This window comes from Achroia grisella, unplaced genomic scaffold (genome assembly GCF_030625045.1).
Source record: "Achroia grisella isolate CSIRO2021 unplaced genomic scaffold, CSIRO_AGI_Agris_v1 utg903, whole genome shotgun sequence".
Classification (NCBI taxonomy): Eukaryota; Metazoa; Arthropoda; class Insecta; order Lepidoptera; family Pyralidae; genus Achroia; species Achroia grisella.
In genome coordinates this window covers 1,677,552-1,695,787 of record NW_026713061.1, presented here as the reverse complement: position 1 = coordinate 1,695,787, position 18,236 = coordinate 1,677,552, and the positions used below count along the sequence as shown (strand labels likewise).

The following is an 18,236-nucleotide window of genomic DNA, read 5'->3' as shown; positions in this document are numbered from 1 at the left end:
ATCGCATTAATTAGTAGCTTCGATATTTCCTTATTATCGCTAATATCCATATCAATATTCCGCCTATTATCGTTAGGTATTTGATTAGATATATATCAGAATAGTGAACTTGTCTTCGCCGTGATTCAAATTCTTTCCGATAAATTAATGACGCTATAATAATTTAAATAACACATCAGGGGAAGGGTTTGATGTAGCAATCTAGTTATTAGTCCACATTACTGGAATAATAACCCCATTGCTAGCAATGTACCACCTCGATACCATCGTGATAAATTCATGGATAATTGATGACCTTCATGTTCGTCTTATCATCCCCCACTGGTGTTGCCCCGCCAGCGTAATCCGTTAGCGCAGGCGGTTGCACCATTCCATTATATCATCAATAAGAAATAAAAACCAGTTAGAGAAATATAAAAAATGTTTGACTACATTACGCTACATGGTTGTAATTAAATACATAAATAGATAGAGACACTGATACTTGCCTAAATGTTACCTGAAAATAAAGTAACAATTGGAATAAATAAAAATAAATGTTCTATGTCTAAAAAGCCCCAAATAAGTCGCCTACTGAATATGTAAACTTTACATATATAAAAATAATTTAGTTGAGATAAGACTTTAAAGTTAATAAAAAATAATATTAATTAAATATTAATTAAAACTCAGGTCGAGACAAAAGTAAAAATCGGTATATTTTTATTATTTCATGATATTTATATTTATTTTAATTAATTATTATTATATAAATAAATCTTAAGCCTAAAATACTGAGTTGTATTCTTAATAAAATATTTTGTCCGCACACAAACACTCTAAAAACGTAACTGTAAGAATCAGTGTTTACAAATAAAAGATATACTTAATAAACACTAAGTTATTACAATAAATAATATACTATTGTTTATAAACATTCCATAATAACCAGGAGATTTCAATTTCATTTATCGTTATCATTTATTACGGTTTTATTTGTAGTATAATCTTGTTCCTTCATATAATCCATTGATTCGTCGTGTTTAGAAAAATTCCCCATTGCTACTTGCGCTATCGTATCAACGATGCTAGATGTGTTTAAATATGAATGACTAGATGGAGGCGCTGGATTCGGCAACTCTTCGGTTTTAGCCATTTTTATTGGTGGTTGGCCATAGTCTGACATGTAATCAGGCATCGTCGTCTTTTTCGTTAATTCTAGCATTTGATTCAAAAACGAATCACCACCTACGCGTGATGACATGCTAAAATCAGCCGCCTGCATATCCACAGGTTCAGATTTAGAAGATTCTCCTTTTGAAGAGGCACTGGCGTCAGACAGTTTCATTCCATCTAATGGAGCATTGTCAGATTTCCCTTTTCCTACACTTCCGAAATCAGGTGGCAAGTAGTCTTTATTGCCTTTTAACAGATCATGTGGGGATTTCATTAACACATTTTGATCTAAGCCAACTTTTGAAGATATTGAGCTACTGCTAGACAGAGGTTTTAAAAGTGACTCTTGCATTTTCATCAATGATGGTGATAAGAACATGTTGTTTGCTGCTAATGTTGATTTGGACATGGGATCTGGAATACCTAAAATACCTGCATTTGAATATTTTGTAGCAGAAAAAAGTGCATTGGCAATATCTGCAGAACTCATCATTAAATTGGAAGCAATACTCGCTGGTATCGGTGTAGACGTACTTGTTGCAGTGCTGGATGGAGTCTTATCATAACTTCCCATACTGTTAGTTAAATTTTGAAGAGACGCCGCATAAGACGGTGGATCAGGTAATTTACTACTAGATAAACTTGCTGCTAAACTAGATGGAAGATTTGGTGTAAGCCCAGTTAACATATTATTAGCAGCGGCTAAACTTTCTAAACCGGTAGCACCCAAAGGAAGAGGTAAATTTGGAGATCCTAATCCTAAAGCCATACTTGTCAACATATCCAAGCCAGTAGGATAAGTTGGCGGAAGAGACGAAGATGATGACTTTGATGATTTTGAAGAACTTGACAAAACAGGAATATTTAATTGAGGCGTTTCGAATTTATGAGGAGATCCAATGCCTGAAGAAACATTTATAGGCGGAACGCCAGCCGGTCGACTGACCATCTGTTGCAATGTGCTAACTGATGGAAAATTGGGTACAGTTGTTTGACTGGGCTTAGATACAGGAATAGGTTGTGGAACTGCTAATAAAGCATCCAAATCCATCTTATCATCTTGTTCAGAAGAGCACCCTAATTCGTCTCGTATAAATTGCCATAATAAACCATCACTTTGTTCACGTGGGAACTTCGCAATCAATGTGCACTTAAGTTTATCCAAAAATGTTATATCTGGTTTGAAATTGTCCTTAAAATTAATTAAGGTGTCATCAGTAAATGTAAAATAATATTTTATGCTTTTCTTAATCTGCTCCATTGCGTGTGGTGATAAATGACTATCATGTATCATGTTGTACTGCAACAATAAGGGTCTGGGATATTCCGTGGGTCTTTGCTCTGAAGGGGGCATTACCCAAAAAAATGTTAGAGATGACTCCAAGACAGGACTTTCTGGGTTATATGGTGCTGAAAGAAATAATCATAAGTTATGATTTTTGATAATAAACACTTTCTTCAATTACCTTTCAATAAAAGTTTTAAATAAACCCATATACTATACTCAATATATCAAACGGCAATAAAATTATATGGGCTGTAATTTTTAATATCACACATCTTCACACAAATCTCTTATCAAGACCAAGTCCATTTCTCTGTTAAATTACAGTTGTATGTATATTAAAATCGGTAAAACTGTGGAAATCTCTATCCCCAGATGTCCCTGAGCTAAATTTTCCAAAATACGTATTTAGTACTTGGTAAAATTACACTGATAAATTTGTTATACTTACAGCATATTACACCAATGCATGGAATGTAGGAAATTTCAGATGGCCCCCTCATTTTAATTTGATATTCTAATTGATTATCACAATCTCTTAGGCTTGGCATTGCAGGATTAGTTGGGTGAGAATGATACCATCCAAGGAGGGTAAGACCAAGTTTTTCAATTTCCATTTGAATCTCTAATTCCACTAAAACTCTTGGCCTACTATCATTTTTGCTCACAAGACAAGGGAATGTGTGGGTTATCATTAAATCTAAAAAAAGAAAATTAACAATAATATTGGTACTCTTTTTAAAAAGCTGTCTAATAAGTTATTATATTTAAGGTACAATAGGACAGGTAAAATATAAAAATTTGAGTAAAGTTATGTAGTCAAGACCAAGAAGGCATCACAAAATAGGTCTGAATAAAACATGAGAACTACGAAATCATGTCCATTAATTAATTAAATACCAAAGCCCTAGTTTTGTTAGTAAAAGAATGCAAAAACTATGTGAGTTAAACTGAGTTATCAGTTTTTAGGTTGTTTAAAGTTTTCCAGGAGACAGATTTGAAAATAAATAATATAAAATATTATTTAAAAGGAAAGACGAGACCAGTAGGTTCATTTCACCCTGACTGTACCATAGTCACTTATTAAACTTTAATAACCAATGGACTAAAACACTAATTTAATAAAAATTAAATAACTTACTATGACTATTCAAGTCCCAAGTGCCAGCTAAATAACCATATACTTCTTCTTTTTTTAAATGGCAGTGTATATCAAGAACCAAGCAAGCATTAGAACTTACTGACACAATGAATGGTTGCACTTTTCCAGCTGATGAAAATGATACTGCTTCTATCAACATATTCGTATCACTAAAACACAATTACAATAATAAAATCTACACTCTCTCATGTAACATTCTGTGCAATGGTAATTAGAGTATCTATTGAACATTAATTTATTGTCACTGTCCAAGACCAATATTGTCTATACAACAGACACAGTACTGTGTCTATTAAACATTCGAAGTTATTTCTGGCAAGTCTATGGGATTATTGAAATGGATTAAATTATTTTTGCTGGTTATCATAGTTAAAGTTCATGGTGATGAAAGTATCATAGAAGCAAAACTTTACTTTTCCTACTAAATACAATATTTATACATAGTATTCAGTATTTATTTCTTTCAGTTCTTCTTAAGATCATCAACTTCAAACGAATGTATTATTTAAATGTTTATTTTGTATGTGTCTGATTGTAGCACAATCACAAATGGCCATTAATGTATGGGGGTTGCATAGTTCCCAAACTTAAGGCTGAATATTGGGAGCATCTGGCAATGCTGGTAATGAAAATATCTATAGCTGTCTTAAACATTTACATCAAACATATCATATAATGGTCATTAAAATTTATGGTTAAAAATATTTTGTAAACATAATAAAAGTATTGTTGAATAAAGTTGTCAAGACAGTTTGAATCACACATACCATAATACAAAGAACCATTACAATTATAGCTTTATCCTTATCTGGTAATTGTCCAATAGATTAAATAATGCACAGGAAATGACTTTCTCAACTGATATTACTGATAAATATAAAATTATTAACTGCTAAAAATATATATTCATATCTATCACTCTTTAATTGTGCATGAAAACCAAGTAAGTAAGTAAGTAAAGAACAAAAACTTACTGCTGCATCATTCTATTAGGTACAGTGTTGTGTTTCATAACCACCCTCTGTGGTGGTGGTTCTGGAGGATTTTCAACTTCCATTTCAGTTTCTTCTACAAACAGAAAAAGTAATTTTAACATATACTTTTGTACATAAAAATGTTTACTAAATAACAAAATTATACATTTTAAGCATAAAAACATACCATCTGTGTGCATATTTTCCCTTTGGAGTTGCTTTTTACGCAGATATGTGGCCTTTATTGTATCTAACTTCTTCCCCCTATATTTGACTGAAGCCCAACCACATCCAGACCTTTTATCAGGGTTAATGATTCGTTTACAGTGAATAGCCCATGCAGATGGAGAGCAAAAAATTGTTTCTGTTTCATGTGATTTTATTTTGCCATCTGCTTGTAAGTCTCCAACAAATTTTTGACCCTAAATAAAACAATAATAATTAACATGCATTTTATAAATTAACATTAAAAAGAAGGTAAATTACATTATAAACTTAATAGCTTAGCGGTCAGAGTTAAAGAGAATTCAATAGGTGTTACATTTTTATATTTTCAAAGACAAAAAGAAGTAACGACTGATATCAAGATTATTAAACCTGCAAAAATACTACTCCGTCACTACACTAAATATAATAGTAGGTACAAACCAAATATTCAATAGTCATTGCAGCAATACCAGGCTCTAGCATTTTATCTTCTAATAACATCTGAAGAGTAACACCTCTTCCTGGAATGGACTTATTTCCAGCCTGTGCTTCACACTCCTGTAATATTATTGTTCATAAATATTTATGTAAACATTTAATTGTTTTTTTTCTGAAGTACATACTAATAAACTATGGAAAAATATGAATTTCTTAATGTTTCATATTAAAAGGAATCAAATACTCATGAAACTGCATACATACATATATAGAGTATTTATTTATTTTATGTTTTTATATATTTTTTTATTATTACTTAAAGAAATTCTTATAGCATAGAAAATAAATATCAGTCAGTCATCAGTAAGTAATGTACAATATGAATTTGATGACTGAAACAAGCACTGAATTAAAAATACCTCGTCGGAAAATTCTTCGCCACTACCCATTTCTTCTTTTTCTTCACCAGGATGCTCTTTCAATACTTCATTAGACTTTTCAGTTTTATTTACATTAGGTATTTGGCCGGTGTTTGGCGTTCCCTCTATTGACGTATTGTTGTAAATAGTGCCAGACATTAAAGCAGCAGCCAAATGAGATGTTTGTAAATCCATATCATTTATAAAAGTTTTACAATAAAAATCTGTATTAAAAAATGTGTGGATTACGCGTTAAAGAGTTAAATAAAATTTCTAAAGCAGCAGATTACTGTATTAAGTAATCAGTAATTTTGAAATGAGATCTATATAGGGCGAAATTTAAAAACATTTAAGAGAATCTAGAATAATATTAATCATTATTCTGTTGTATAGTTTTAGTAATTATGAAATATAAAGATTACAACTTCGTTTTCATTTAACAAAAACTATTATGTTCATAAATACATTCTGGTACATACAATATTCTGTTGCTCTGTGCTCTTTGGGCCTTTTTGTCAATCATTTATGTCAAGTCACACGTCCTATTATGTTATATCGCAATATCACACCTTATTGGTTTATGTCGATATCCAACTTGCTAAAAAAGTAATGAAGTATTATATTGATTTACGAATTATTGATGACCATAGTAAACAGATTCAAATAAATTAAATATCGCTCGCATATTATTCGGGGAAGCCATAATGTTGACGAGAAAAACACTGTTTCAGATTGCTCAGAAAATCTTGCATGGCCTTTAGTTTTTCATATATAATATCATATATGAAAAACTAAAGGCCAATTTGCATACAATAGTCTAAATATCCAATAAAAAATATGGAGCCGTTTATAAATCTTCTCGTCAATTATTGTATAATAAAATTATACTGAATTATATTTCAAAGCAGTATAAAAAAACCAGAAATGACTTCGACTACATAATACTTAGTTTTTATATTTTTATTAATATCGATATTAATTAAAATTATAAAAGTCAATAGATACCTACATCTTTATGATTCTGATGACATTTGAGCACAGATCTGAAGAATACACTGTGTTGTATACTTCTGTAGTTAGCATTCGACAGCACCACTGCAGTTGTCTTGAAATCGCAAACTTGATTATATATGCTATCTTTTTCATCTTTGTTTACTATTTCATGTACGTAAGTAAGTAAGCCATATATTGTTGCGACATGCACAGAATACATTGTTTCGTTACACTGTAGTCAGTAATATTCACAAAATCTGCTAATTGATTTCTATTTCTACTATTTTGTTGCAATTATTTTATGTAAATTAAGTATTTTGAAACATCAAAGCGAAGTAATATTGTATTTAGAGAAATATGGCTGTTGTAAAAACCCCTGTACTAAAAGTAATACTGTGTGGTGAATACGGGGTGGGTAAAAGTTCCTTGTTTCGTCGCTTTATTAACAATACTTTTCTTCCTAATTCAGATAGAAGATCGACATTAGGATTAGACCATTTTGAAAAGTTGTATAAAGTAGGTGACAAGGATGTTAAGGTTCGTCATAATAATTAGTTAAAAAATAACTGGCTAAATTGTTAACTGATGCTTTAGTAAAAAAAATATAATTTTAGTTACAGCTATGGGATACAGGTGGTATGGAAAGAATTGCCTCAGTCACTTCAAGTTACTATAAATTTGCAGAAGCAGCTATTTTAGTATTTTCTTTGGACAATGCCTCCTCATTTCATGTGTTAAGTCAACATTTATTGGATATAGTGACATATGCAGAGAATGCTAAAATATTTCTATGTGGAAATAAGTCTGATTTAGAAGGATCAGCCCCACAAGTTACTGATGCTGATATTGAAACTTTTTGGTAATTATACTAATCATGTTAACTAATCTGTAATCTATCATATATATCTATAGTTTACTATTTTAAAATATTAAGTATTTATTTTTAAATATTCAAGTTTAATGCAAATAAAGATGATACCAAACTGAATTTGGTCACTGGATTACTTATAGAATAATCTTATTCAAAACAATAAACATTGATTTCCAATAAAATTTATATTTCACAGTTCATTTTATGTTTCAGTGAGCAGTGCCATAATTTGATTAGCACTACATATAAAACATCATGTAAAACAGGCAAAGGAGTGGAAGAAATGTTTTCAGATATTGCACTGCAGTTAGTTGAGACAAATAGGTCTAGGATAGAACTGCAAACATTAGACCATAACAGTTTCAAAATAACCAATCCAGACCCTCCTGAAGAACCATCATGTAGTTGTTGATTGTAATTATACATAATGCATGCTGTAACTTAATTCTAATAATGTGATGTAATATTTTTTTCAATATTTTCATATTTATATCATTACATGTAATAGCTCAAATTTTTAACATTACAGCAAATAGTTGCTGGTAATTTTTTAAACATATTTTTAATTATAATAGAAACAGGACCTGTGGTCTAATATTGAAGACATGTTATAGATCGACTTTTGTATTGCAAACATTGCAACTAATGTTACATACAGAGGTGTAGGCACTGCGAAAAAAAAATCGCCAAAGATTGTGTGTGCTGTGAAATTGTTAATAGTAATAAGAATGATTTGTGTTGTAGGTTTGGAGATAAAATGTAGTGCAGAGGAGACAATTTGTTTTCATTAAGTCAATGATATAAATAAAAGGTAGTTGTTGCCTGCATTCTCAATATGTTATAGCTTTAAATATTTATAGCAAAGCTTTAATGGTGGCTGGATAGAGGTAAAATTTGTTTTGTTATTAATTTGTACAATTTTTTCTATATATCATAATAGATAACTAAACATGATACTTATACAGGCTTTAAGCAACCTTTGATTAAACCTGCATTAATCATCATATATTGCTCTAACTATATGAATATTACCGAAATAATAAAAACAAAATAAACTGTTTTATACATCGATTAATTAGCTTTTTTATATTTTGTATTGTCACAATCTCTACTATTTTGATCTGTATTAGTCCCGTGGAAATCATATTCCTACTAATATAAATGTAAAACTTGGTGAAAATATTTGAATGTTTGTTATTTCACCATATGGGCAAAGCTGTGGGATACTGTTCTCATAATTATTAATATTGTGTATAGTGATACCTGTTATATTATTATATTCAATCTTTTTCACTATTCATAGTAAATGTTAATTTAGAACTTATTCCCTGTTTGTAAAGTAGATGGTATTAATAAATAACAACATTGATATTACTAAGCAGTTTAATTGAACAAGTTATACATATATTTCATAACAAACAATTAGAGTAATTTATCCAATATTTTTTGACATTATGAACATGAAACAAAAAATATACTGACATGTTCATTAAAGTACAATAAAGCTACATCATTCTGGTCATATACTTTACTCTACATCCTTTTGGTTATATACATTCTTGTTTATTTTAAATTGAAATATTGAAATTCTATATTGAGAATATTCACAAGATATTTTTTTTGTTAACAGTTTAGGAGCCATCCATCATCAATTACATCAATCAACTTTCATGTTTTCTTAGCCCTATAGGGAAGGGCTATAAAAACATGACATTTGTTCTCTTTGTTGTTCATTAGTGCCACAGCCACAGAGATTAGAGAACTGAGAATCTCATACTCAAATGCAAAGTAAAAAATTGGCTGTCACTTCGTAGTTTTTACAGTGTCCACTATTTGAGTAAAACAAATACTTTCACATAATTTGCATGTCTATATGGTAAATATTTATAATTTCATGTAGCATCATATCTACAGTACCAATATTTCACAAATAAAGCTAAATACCAGCTGAACTGAAATACAGTTCAGTTGGTATTTGTAAGAGCCCACCCTCCTTAGTGTGACACCAAAAATTTTAAATATTATGAAAATATTTTTAAACTTGTTCAAACTTGTAGACATAATGCCATTTTTTTAATATGACGTCACGAAATTTACTACTCTCCCTGAGCCTTTGTCACACTATACAATCCTGTTACTGTATTACCCTCCCTCCCTCTTAGCGTGTGGGATAATTTATGGATGGCCATTCATACTTTTCTAATATAAAAGAAACTATACCTAGGTTGTATTATGTTATATCTCATAGCTCAGTTATTTTATTGTTTACAAAATAATTTGATTATGTTGTTGATTGTCATCACAATCATAATACTAAATAATAATTTATATTTTGCCAGATCTTTATCAGGTCTATTTCTATGATTGAATATTAATGCTGTGACCATTGAATTGTTTTAATATCGACACCTTCTTGTACCATTTCCCACAATGGGCTCATTTCTCTAAGTCGTTCAACATGCCTGATTGTCTTTTCAGCTGTGTAATCAACTTCTTCAATGGTTGTAAATCTTCCCAGCCCAAATCTAGAATTAGTAATAAAAAGTAGCATTAATAATGTACATATATCAACCGGTCAGTAATTAAAATTGTATGTGATGGATTTTAAAGACAAACTAAATATAGTTACTAATCAAGTTATAGAAACATAATTTTTGAAATCATAAGATTAACTTATGGGGATAAACTTTGTATAAACATATATGTATAAACTGCTTATCACCAGAAATATGAGACCTGTCACATATAGGCGTATAACAGGCGACAGTTGCCACTTCCCATTAATTTTAATGGGTTGAATGTTGGTAAATTTATATATATAAAGTTACTTTCATGCAATTTGTAATATAGTAAAAATGTTATTTAAAAATGTACCTGATTGAACTATGTGCCAAGTCTTCATCAGTGCCAATGGCTCTTAACACATATGATGGTTCAAGTGATGCTGACGTACATGCTGAGCCACTTGACAAAGCTACATCTTTTAGAGCCATTAATAGTGATTCACCTAAAATTTAACAATATATAAGTTAAATATGAAACAATTTTGACTATAATTCAATTACTTAGGAAAACAGTAGCAAAGTCATGATTATTATGACATTATTAGAATAACTTACATGACTATTTCTTATTACCAGAATGCTGCAACTGATTATATTTAGTATGTAACAGAATATATAAATTAACAGAAAAAATCAAATATATACCTTCTACAAATGCAAATGATAAATTTACACAGCCTGGATAAGATTCCTTGGGATCTCCATTTCTTATAACATGTGTTAGTTTTGAATTTATTTTATTCAAAAATCTTTGAGACAATTTCTGCATCCAAGCATGATCATAGGCCATTTCACGACTGGCTAACTCACAAGCTGCTCCTAGTTTTATAAACAACAAATTTAATTATATTATACAAGAAACATAAATGTAATAATTATAACAGTAAAATATGAGTTGTTTTTAAATAAATAAATTAGTTTTTACCTAATCCAACAGCAAGTGGGGTTGGTACTGTACCACTTCTCATTCCCCTTTCCTGTCCACCACCACTTTGGATAGGTTCAACCCTAACTCTAGGCCTACGTCTAATATATAAAGCTCCAACGCCCTTAGGACCGTAAATTTTGTGACCAGAAATTGACATCAAATCTATGTTCATTTTGTTGACATCTATAGGAATTTTCCCCAATGCTTGAGCAGCGTCAGTGTGAAAAAATACTTTTTTACTTTTACATATTGCTCCAATGTCTGCAATGGGTTGTTTCACACCTGAAAATTAATTATTTTAAGGAAGTATTAACAAATTGTAGTCATGTTGAAAAGGTCACTAATAAATTGTAGTTTTATTTATTGTAGTATACCAACAAATAATTGTCCTTCATTTACAGGTGACCCAAAGAAAAAATATTACTACACACTAGCAAATATTTACTACAAATTAGTGTCATTATTACATTCAACTAAGCAGCAACATAGTATAAGAAAATAGTTAATGAAAATGAGTAAGGGTGGTAAGCATTATTTAAATATTAAAAATTTGTACCTATTTCATTGTTGACAGTCATAATTGATACCAAACTTGTCTCTGGAGTAAGTGCATTTTCTAATTCCTTTAATTTGATAATACCATTCTGTTCCACAGGTAAGTAGGTAACTTTAAAGCCTTCTCCTTCTAAGGCACGGCATGAATCCAGAACACATTTATGTTCCTAAAAATAGTGCAAATACTTTGACTGTGATCCATAATAATATTATACAAGGGTAAAGTTTGCAAGTTTGGATGTTTAGAATTATATATAGTAGTACTGGCTATACAACATCTCCATATCTGTGTTGCCATGACTAAATTATTAAACTGAATTAATAATCATAGTAACCAGAAGTCAGTTATGGGAATCAATTTTGTGTACACAGACCTAGTCATGGGTAGTAATAAATAACCTGGAATAAAGTAATTCTTACAATTTGTGTGGTTACAATATGCTTCTTCCTTGGTGCATAAAAACGAGCAACACCTTTGACAGATATGTTATTAGATTCAGTTGCTCCTGATGTGAATATAATCTCTTTTGGATCGGCTCCTATTAGTTGAGCGACTTGTTCTCTAGCTTTTTCAACAGCACTTTCACTTTCCCAACCATATGCATGTGTTCGTGAATGGGGGTTACCATGATAGCTCACAAGATAAGGCAGCATAGCATCAAGTACCCTTGGATCCTGTGAATATAGATTATGGATGTAATGAAAAATTGCTCTTAACATAATCACAGAACAGAAGTTGGATAAAACTTGACGATAAGTAAACAACCAGAGGGAGGTAGCTCACAGTATTTTTAAATTATCAATATTTTGAACATACAGATAATGCAAATGTCAATAAGATTTTAATCTATACAAATAAATATAATTGAAATAGGACCTGTTTATTGGAAATTAACAGCTTTTCACTAAATGCATATGTAAGTATATAAAGTAATTACATAAACAAATTAATTTAAAAAATATTGTCTGTCTATTTGTCATTGTTAATCTCCAAAATGGCTGGACCAATTTTGATGAGACTTTCACTCTAAGATAGTTATAAGGAGTAGCATATGCTACTTTATATTTAGAAATTTCACACAGATGCAGTTACCATGTGTAACACTTAGTTTTTTAATAAAATTAATGTAACAAAGTATGACTATTTATTGTCTCTGATAAATCTATTTTCAATATTAATGGCTTTCTAATAATACATGTAATAATGACCATCACATCTAAATTCCATACCCTGTTACAAGGTGCCTAATACAAAATGAAGTATATTGAATTGTATGTAACAGAATTAATTAGCTTACCACAGGAGTTGTGGCTTGAGCATCAAAATAAAGTGGTCGACCAAAATCTTCATGCTTTAATGCAAATTTTTCATCAACTAAAAAATTATAAAATATTTAAGATTCAGATAACAGTGTTTCTTCAATACTTACATGTTCATTGTAGAAGCAATTTAATTACACTAAATAAAAATTAAAATGATGCATTTTTGTATTTAAAAATAGATGATCTCCTACAATTAGTTGTATTTAAAAAATAACAACTACAACCAATGACCTTGTATCATTTGTTTTTAATTTTGATAATACAGATTTGAAATAAGTTGTAAAAGTATATGGGTATGGTTCTAAAAGTCTTCTTGGTTAATTAGTAGTCCTAAATGTTAGAATGGCTTGGAATGCAGTTCATAATATGCTTTTATGTCGAGCATGTTCAATCATTAATGTAACTTCATTTAAATTGGTTACATAGGATCGTGTAGGTTAGTTAAGACGGATATTGATTTAAATTACAATGAATGTCCGGATATCGACTTTCTAGATTCGAAATCTTCTAAAGAGAAAATTGCTTTTTCTGTATTAAATTATTATACAGTTATATAGTTTCTGATTGATGATTGCATCATAAAATGGACTTAAGTAAAAACCGGCGTTGTTTACCTTTGTTTGAGAAGTATTTTCCGCATTCTAGCGTTAGCTGACTGTTATAATCTTTAGGCGGTATTTTTTTTATAGATTTTTTAAGGAATATGGGAAATAAACCTCTCGATAAACAGAACATTTCGTAATTTTGTTAATACGCAATAAAACAGTTTAATTTTTTTGACATTACTTTCTATTGGAATTCTATTGCCATCACACAAACTATCACAGATCAAAAAATATTTTTGCTTGACACTTCATCTGACAGCGCGTCAGATACAAATATTTATTGCTTATTAAAGTTTGTTCACATTATCGTAACGAATGGACAAATAATACGATTTTTTTTATTTTAATGGAGATTTTATTACCGTAATTTGTGAATAAAACATACTTTAAGAAAATAGAGTTGAAAGTTGGTCAAAGCTTTGGTTTAAATTTCACTATTACACTATTATTATAAAAATAGTATAATGAATGAAATGCATTAGAGATATATATATATATATATATATGACTTCTAATTATAGAGAAATTAATAAGATATTATGTTTATAAATCATTTATTCAAATATATCATCATACGTTACTAAGGAACGTTTTGCGTCTTTAGGCGGAGGCGGATTTCGAGGGGAGGCTGCAGGCGCCCATGTACCTGTTGATGGTGGTCTTCGAGAATTCGTCACGCGCCAGCCCTCGTCGGATCCTTCTAGTGCTGTTTGTGCATGATTTGCAATTTCTACAGAATCAAATGTTAAGAATACCCTGGAAATTTATAAAATATCATTAGATAACCACTGATTGTAATTTATTTCAGTTTGGAAGTGAGGGGCACTATTTTTTGGGGCAATAATAGATATCCTTTTGAATGATATCTATTTAGTGTTTATAAATAACATTTTAAATAACATTATTTCAATGAAGATAAAAAGATTGTATAAGAGAAGTTATAGTTTTTGAATGCAATTTCTACAGAATCAAATGTTAAGAATACCCTGAAAATTAATAAAATATCATTAGATAACCACTGATTGTAATTTATTTCAGTTTGGAAGTGAGGGGCATTATTTGTATGGGCAATAATAGATATCCATTTGAATGATATCTATTTAGTGTTTTTAAATAACATTATTTCAATGAAGATAAAAAGATGGTATATTTTGAAATTGAAGATTTTCTAACAATTTTATCTATTCTGTCTCAAAATTATTTTTATGTTACTTAAATTAATAGTATAATGAGGAAAGATATTTTACATAATTAAATTATTTTTCTATTATAATTGATTATTAAAAATTATTACATAATAATTCAAATACATACTTATCTTCATCTGGCTCTTGTATAAATGTGAATGGCTCATATGTTGCAAGAATACGTCTTATTGCTTCTTCTGTAATACGAGCACCTGATACTTGCAGTGTGGAACTTCGACCACCACTACCACTACCACTGCCACCACCACCGCCACTGCCACCGCTTGCCACAGGAGTGTCACCACCACCACCAAGATTTCTTGGGGTCTTTTCTTCTCTAAAACATAAAAATATGTTATGATTTAAACTAATTTAATGTTAGAGAACTATTATATATACAAAAGTATAACATGTCTTCTCTTCTTATGTCAGTTTACTTGTAAGTCTACCCATACTAATATTATTAATTTGGGAAGTCTGCAGTTAATAATGTATAGTAATTTTTAAATATCAGTATATACTCCTATGCAGTATTACACATACTATATACAGTTATCAATAATAAATTGTTTCCTGTAATAAATATCTATATTCTCATTGAATAGAACTTAAGGAAAAAGTAAATTAATAATTTGTTTGAAAAGTTATTATATAAGCACTTACTGAATAGAAATACCATAGAAACACATTTATTGTAATCTTGAGGGTCTTAACTGTATATCATACCATTTTTTGTAACAGTATAAGTGAAAATAGCAAGCAAAACTAATTAATAACATATGTTGTATTCATAATGTATTTTATTTTTTTTATTTAATTTTTACAATTATCTGTCAAAACTATATATTTGTATTGAGGTGAAATTAATTTAGTAATATGTTTTATATTGAAACATTTAGCAGATCAATTGCAATATTCAATATTATTCTTAATTTTTTATTGTACTAGTCTCAATATCACTAGACAGTCTATCTATGACTAGGTTAGTGACCTCTTTATTCACCTTTCCTGTAAGTTCTATTGAAACTGAGTAAACATATAATCATGTAACAATTGACTCATATAAATATATAGTTTAATTAAATCATGTATTTTGATATATAAAAAATAATAATTCTGAAACCTCAGACTTGATAATGAAGTTATTCTAGTAAGTATTTATGGAAATTCTACAATTAAGAACTTACTTTTCACGGGCTGTAACAAAAGAGTCATATAAATATTTAACCCGAGGAGCTGCTTTTTCTTCTGGTGGTGGTGGTTCTTGTGAGGCACTAAATGGCTGGTATGAGGCCACTCCACCAGCGGCTCCTGCGGAACCACTTAGTTTTCGCTCTCTACCTGCAAGTGCATAAATTATATGTTCTGTATTTAGGCTAGGAGAAATTAATAGATATATAAAACCTCAAAATCATACTATTATATTTTTATTCCATAGAAAAACAATGTTAAAGATGGTATAGTTTCTTGAATAAAAATTAAATTAGTTTGATTAAATTCTATTCTATCCATAAATATATTATTTAACATATCAATAAATTCTGAATAATTCAATGGTGGCAAAGATACTAATATCAATAAATATTGAAACTCTGATCGTTTTTATATCTGAAAGCTGTAAATTTATGAATAGAAATAAAAATAAAATATTTATAGATATAATGAAAAATACCTGCTCGAGGCCGCTTAAAAGTAGCATTTTGGGGTTGTGGAGGAGGACTTTTTATTGCTTGTATTGCACCGCTTTTAATTAATTTACGAGCGATTTCACGTGCATCGCGAGCTTCTGTAGGTCGCTTAGGCAAAATAGGTTTCTCTGGTTCTTGCTTAGGCGCCTTTAGTGCCTGTAGAGCTTTTTTCTTCTTTTTCAGTTTCTGATACTTTGCTTGTAGCATTAACTCTTCCTCAGTCAAATTCGAAGGAAAATGCAGATATACCATATTCACGCAGTCCCGAGAACTTGGCAATCGATTTTTAGGAAAAAGTTTAATTTTATCAAGAAAAAACTTGATGTACACCTATACTTTAAAAACTTTATATAATAGACTGTAATTCAAAACCTGACTTTTGAAAGTAATTATTAATTAAATATATTTTTTTAAAAGGTTATTTTCACACCGAAACAAACAACTTTTACAAATTACCTAAAGTAAACACAGAAAATAGTGTTAAAAAAGACATTTGACAAGTCAGTTGTCAATATTGACTACGATACTGACAGACAGCAAGTTAACGTTTTGTGACTGACAAATTATCTGTGTCGCCCTTGTAATATATCATATATTACATATACAAAAAAGTGTATTTTTTTCTAGAATATATATGCAGTCGTATGAAGGCACTAGCTTCCTCAAATAGACCACGATAAATTTGCCACGATGTGGTAACGGACCTCACTCATACTCATCCTATGATCTATTGATACCCCATCAGCGTATACATACATTTATATATAACGTTAAGCAGGCGTGTAGACTATTCTATTATTATTCATAAAAAACAGTATCAGTGGGGGAGCTCTAGTGAAGGGCAAAAGCATGACGATCAAAGTAGATTATCCAGGGCAATCATGGTGGCGAATTTATCAAGGATAATACAACAGTTTCCAGGAGAGACTGCGAGGAGGATAAGCTGACAAGCTATATAGCTACTATGTGGCCTACAGTTTCCATTACTAAAAAAGTCCCCCCTGTTGACACAGTTGTAAAAATATTTATATGTAATTTCCGCGTGACACAACACGGAGATAAAATATATATCTATGTACTTCATAATATTTATTACCTATTATAACGTAGATCTACTCTTCGCGTCTATTAGATGTTCTAATAGTAGAAGGCATGCACAATGTTTTTACCCCTATGGGCATATACGCCCATAGGGGTAAAAACATTGTTGGGATTAAAAATATTGACAAACCATTGTCGTACTTCCCTCACTATGTACCTACTTACAACGAAGTATGGGAAAGCGTGAAAGAACATTTCCAATATGAGGACTGACTATGATGACCGTTTGTAGCTCGTTTTTTGAAGAGTTTAATTTATTTTAGATTAGTACTCAGTTTAGTAGTGTAAACGTGGATAATGAAATAATAATATACTCATAGTAGCTATGGTAGTACCTACGTACATGAATACACGCGTAGTTATTGAATACGGAATAAGAAGTATGTAGTAGATATTGTAAATTATTATATAGTACCTATTTACCAGTACAATTAGATGCTTGTGTAGGTGTGCTTGTTTAATGGATGATGATTATGCCATGGTACACCCGTCTACGCTAACGGTTTACGCTGGCGGGGCACCAATGGAGGATGGTAGGATGATTATCAGGTCAGGTCAGTTAGCGCATCGTAGTAAATTTATCGTGATGGTTTCCAGGGGGAACCGCGTGGTAATCAATGTGACATGGTACATTCCTAGCAATGGGGTTATTAATCCACATTACTAACAATCCCTAACCTTCCCCCCACTAACTCCTATGATACCTACATGCAACACATACAATACGCTAAGCTAAATAGCTTTATTATCAATGTTTTTTGCAAAGGTAAAAGAAAAAGCT

General features: G+C 30.4%; 4 protein-coding genes across 7 annotated transcripts; 1 reads left to right on the top strand and 3 right to left on the bottom strand.

Moving 5' to 3' along the window:
- Positions 1-767: 767 nt before the first annotated feature.
- LOC131853587 (MPN domain-containing protein CG4751) lies at positions 768-5,883 on the bottom strand. The gene is made up of 7 exons (XM_059204527.1): positions 5,641-5,883; positions 5,225-5,341; positions 4,764-4,998; positions 4,577-4,670; positions 3,582-3,751; positions 2,892-3,140; positions 768-2,565 (listed from the first exon to the last, which is right to left on the bottom strand). Exons 1-7 carry the CDS (start codon positions 5,833-5,835, stop codon positions 944-946), a joined length of 2,682 nt encoding a protein of 893 aa, XP_059060510.1. The 5' UTR covers positions 5,836-5,883; the 3' UTR covers positions 768-943.
- Positions 5,884-6,730: 847 nt separating this feature from the next.
- On the top strand, positions 6,731-9,515 carry LOC131853597 (ras-related protein Rab-30). Of its 4 annotated transcripts, XM_059204544.1 has the most exons (5): positions 6,731-6,804; positions 7,103-7,170; positions 7,248-7,492; positions 7,718-7,905; positions 8,249-9,515. In XM_059204544.1, exons 1-5 carry the CDS (start codon positions 6,771-6,773, stop codon positions 8,293-8,295), a joined length of 582 nt encoding a protein of 193 aa, XP_059060527.1. In that variant the 5' UTR covers positions 6,731-6,770; the 3' UTR covers positions 8,296-9,515. The 4 variants fall into 4 exon arrangements, with proteins under 4 accessions (XP_059060527.1, XP_059060525.1, XP_059060524.1 ...); XM_059204542.1 differs by lacking the exon at positions 6,731-6,804 and having other exon boundaries at positions 6,877-7,170; positions 7,254-7,492; XM_059204541.1 differs by lacking the exon at positions 6,731-6,804 and having other exon boundaries at positions 6,877-7,170.
- Positions 9,516-9,572: 57 nt separating this feature from the next.
- LOC131853596 (cysteine desulfurase, mitochondrial) lies at positions 9,573-13,705 on the bottom strand. Its single transcript, XM_059204540.1, has 8 exons — positions 13,489-13,705; positions 12,850-12,926; positions 11,972-12,226; positions 11,553-11,718; positions 10,994-11,278; positions 10,714-10,887; positions 10,379-10,511; positions 9,573-10,029 (listed from the first exon to the last, which is right to left on the bottom strand). Exons 1-8 carry the CDS (start codon positions 13,607-13,609, stop codon positions 9,876-9,878), a joined length of 1,365 nt encoding a protein of 454 aa, XP_059060523.1. The 5' UTR covers positions 13,610-13,705; the 3' UTR covers positions 9,573-9,875.
- A 321-nt stretch (positions 13,706-14,026) lies between these two features.
- Positions 14,027-16,830, bottom strand: LOC131853655 (negative elongation factor E). Its single transcript, XM_059204633.1, has 4 exons — positions 16,339-16,830; positions 15,854-16,007; positions 14,794-15,003; positions 14,027-14,235 (listed from the first exon to the last, which is right to left on the bottom strand). Exons 1-4 carry the CDS (start codon positions 16,604-16,606, stop codon positions 14,034-14,036), a joined length of 834 nt encoding a protein of 277 aa, XP_059060616.1. The 5' UTR covers positions 16,607-16,830; the 3' UTR covers positions 14,027-14,033.
- Between the last annotated feature and the right edge of the window lie 1,406 nt (positions 16,831-18,236).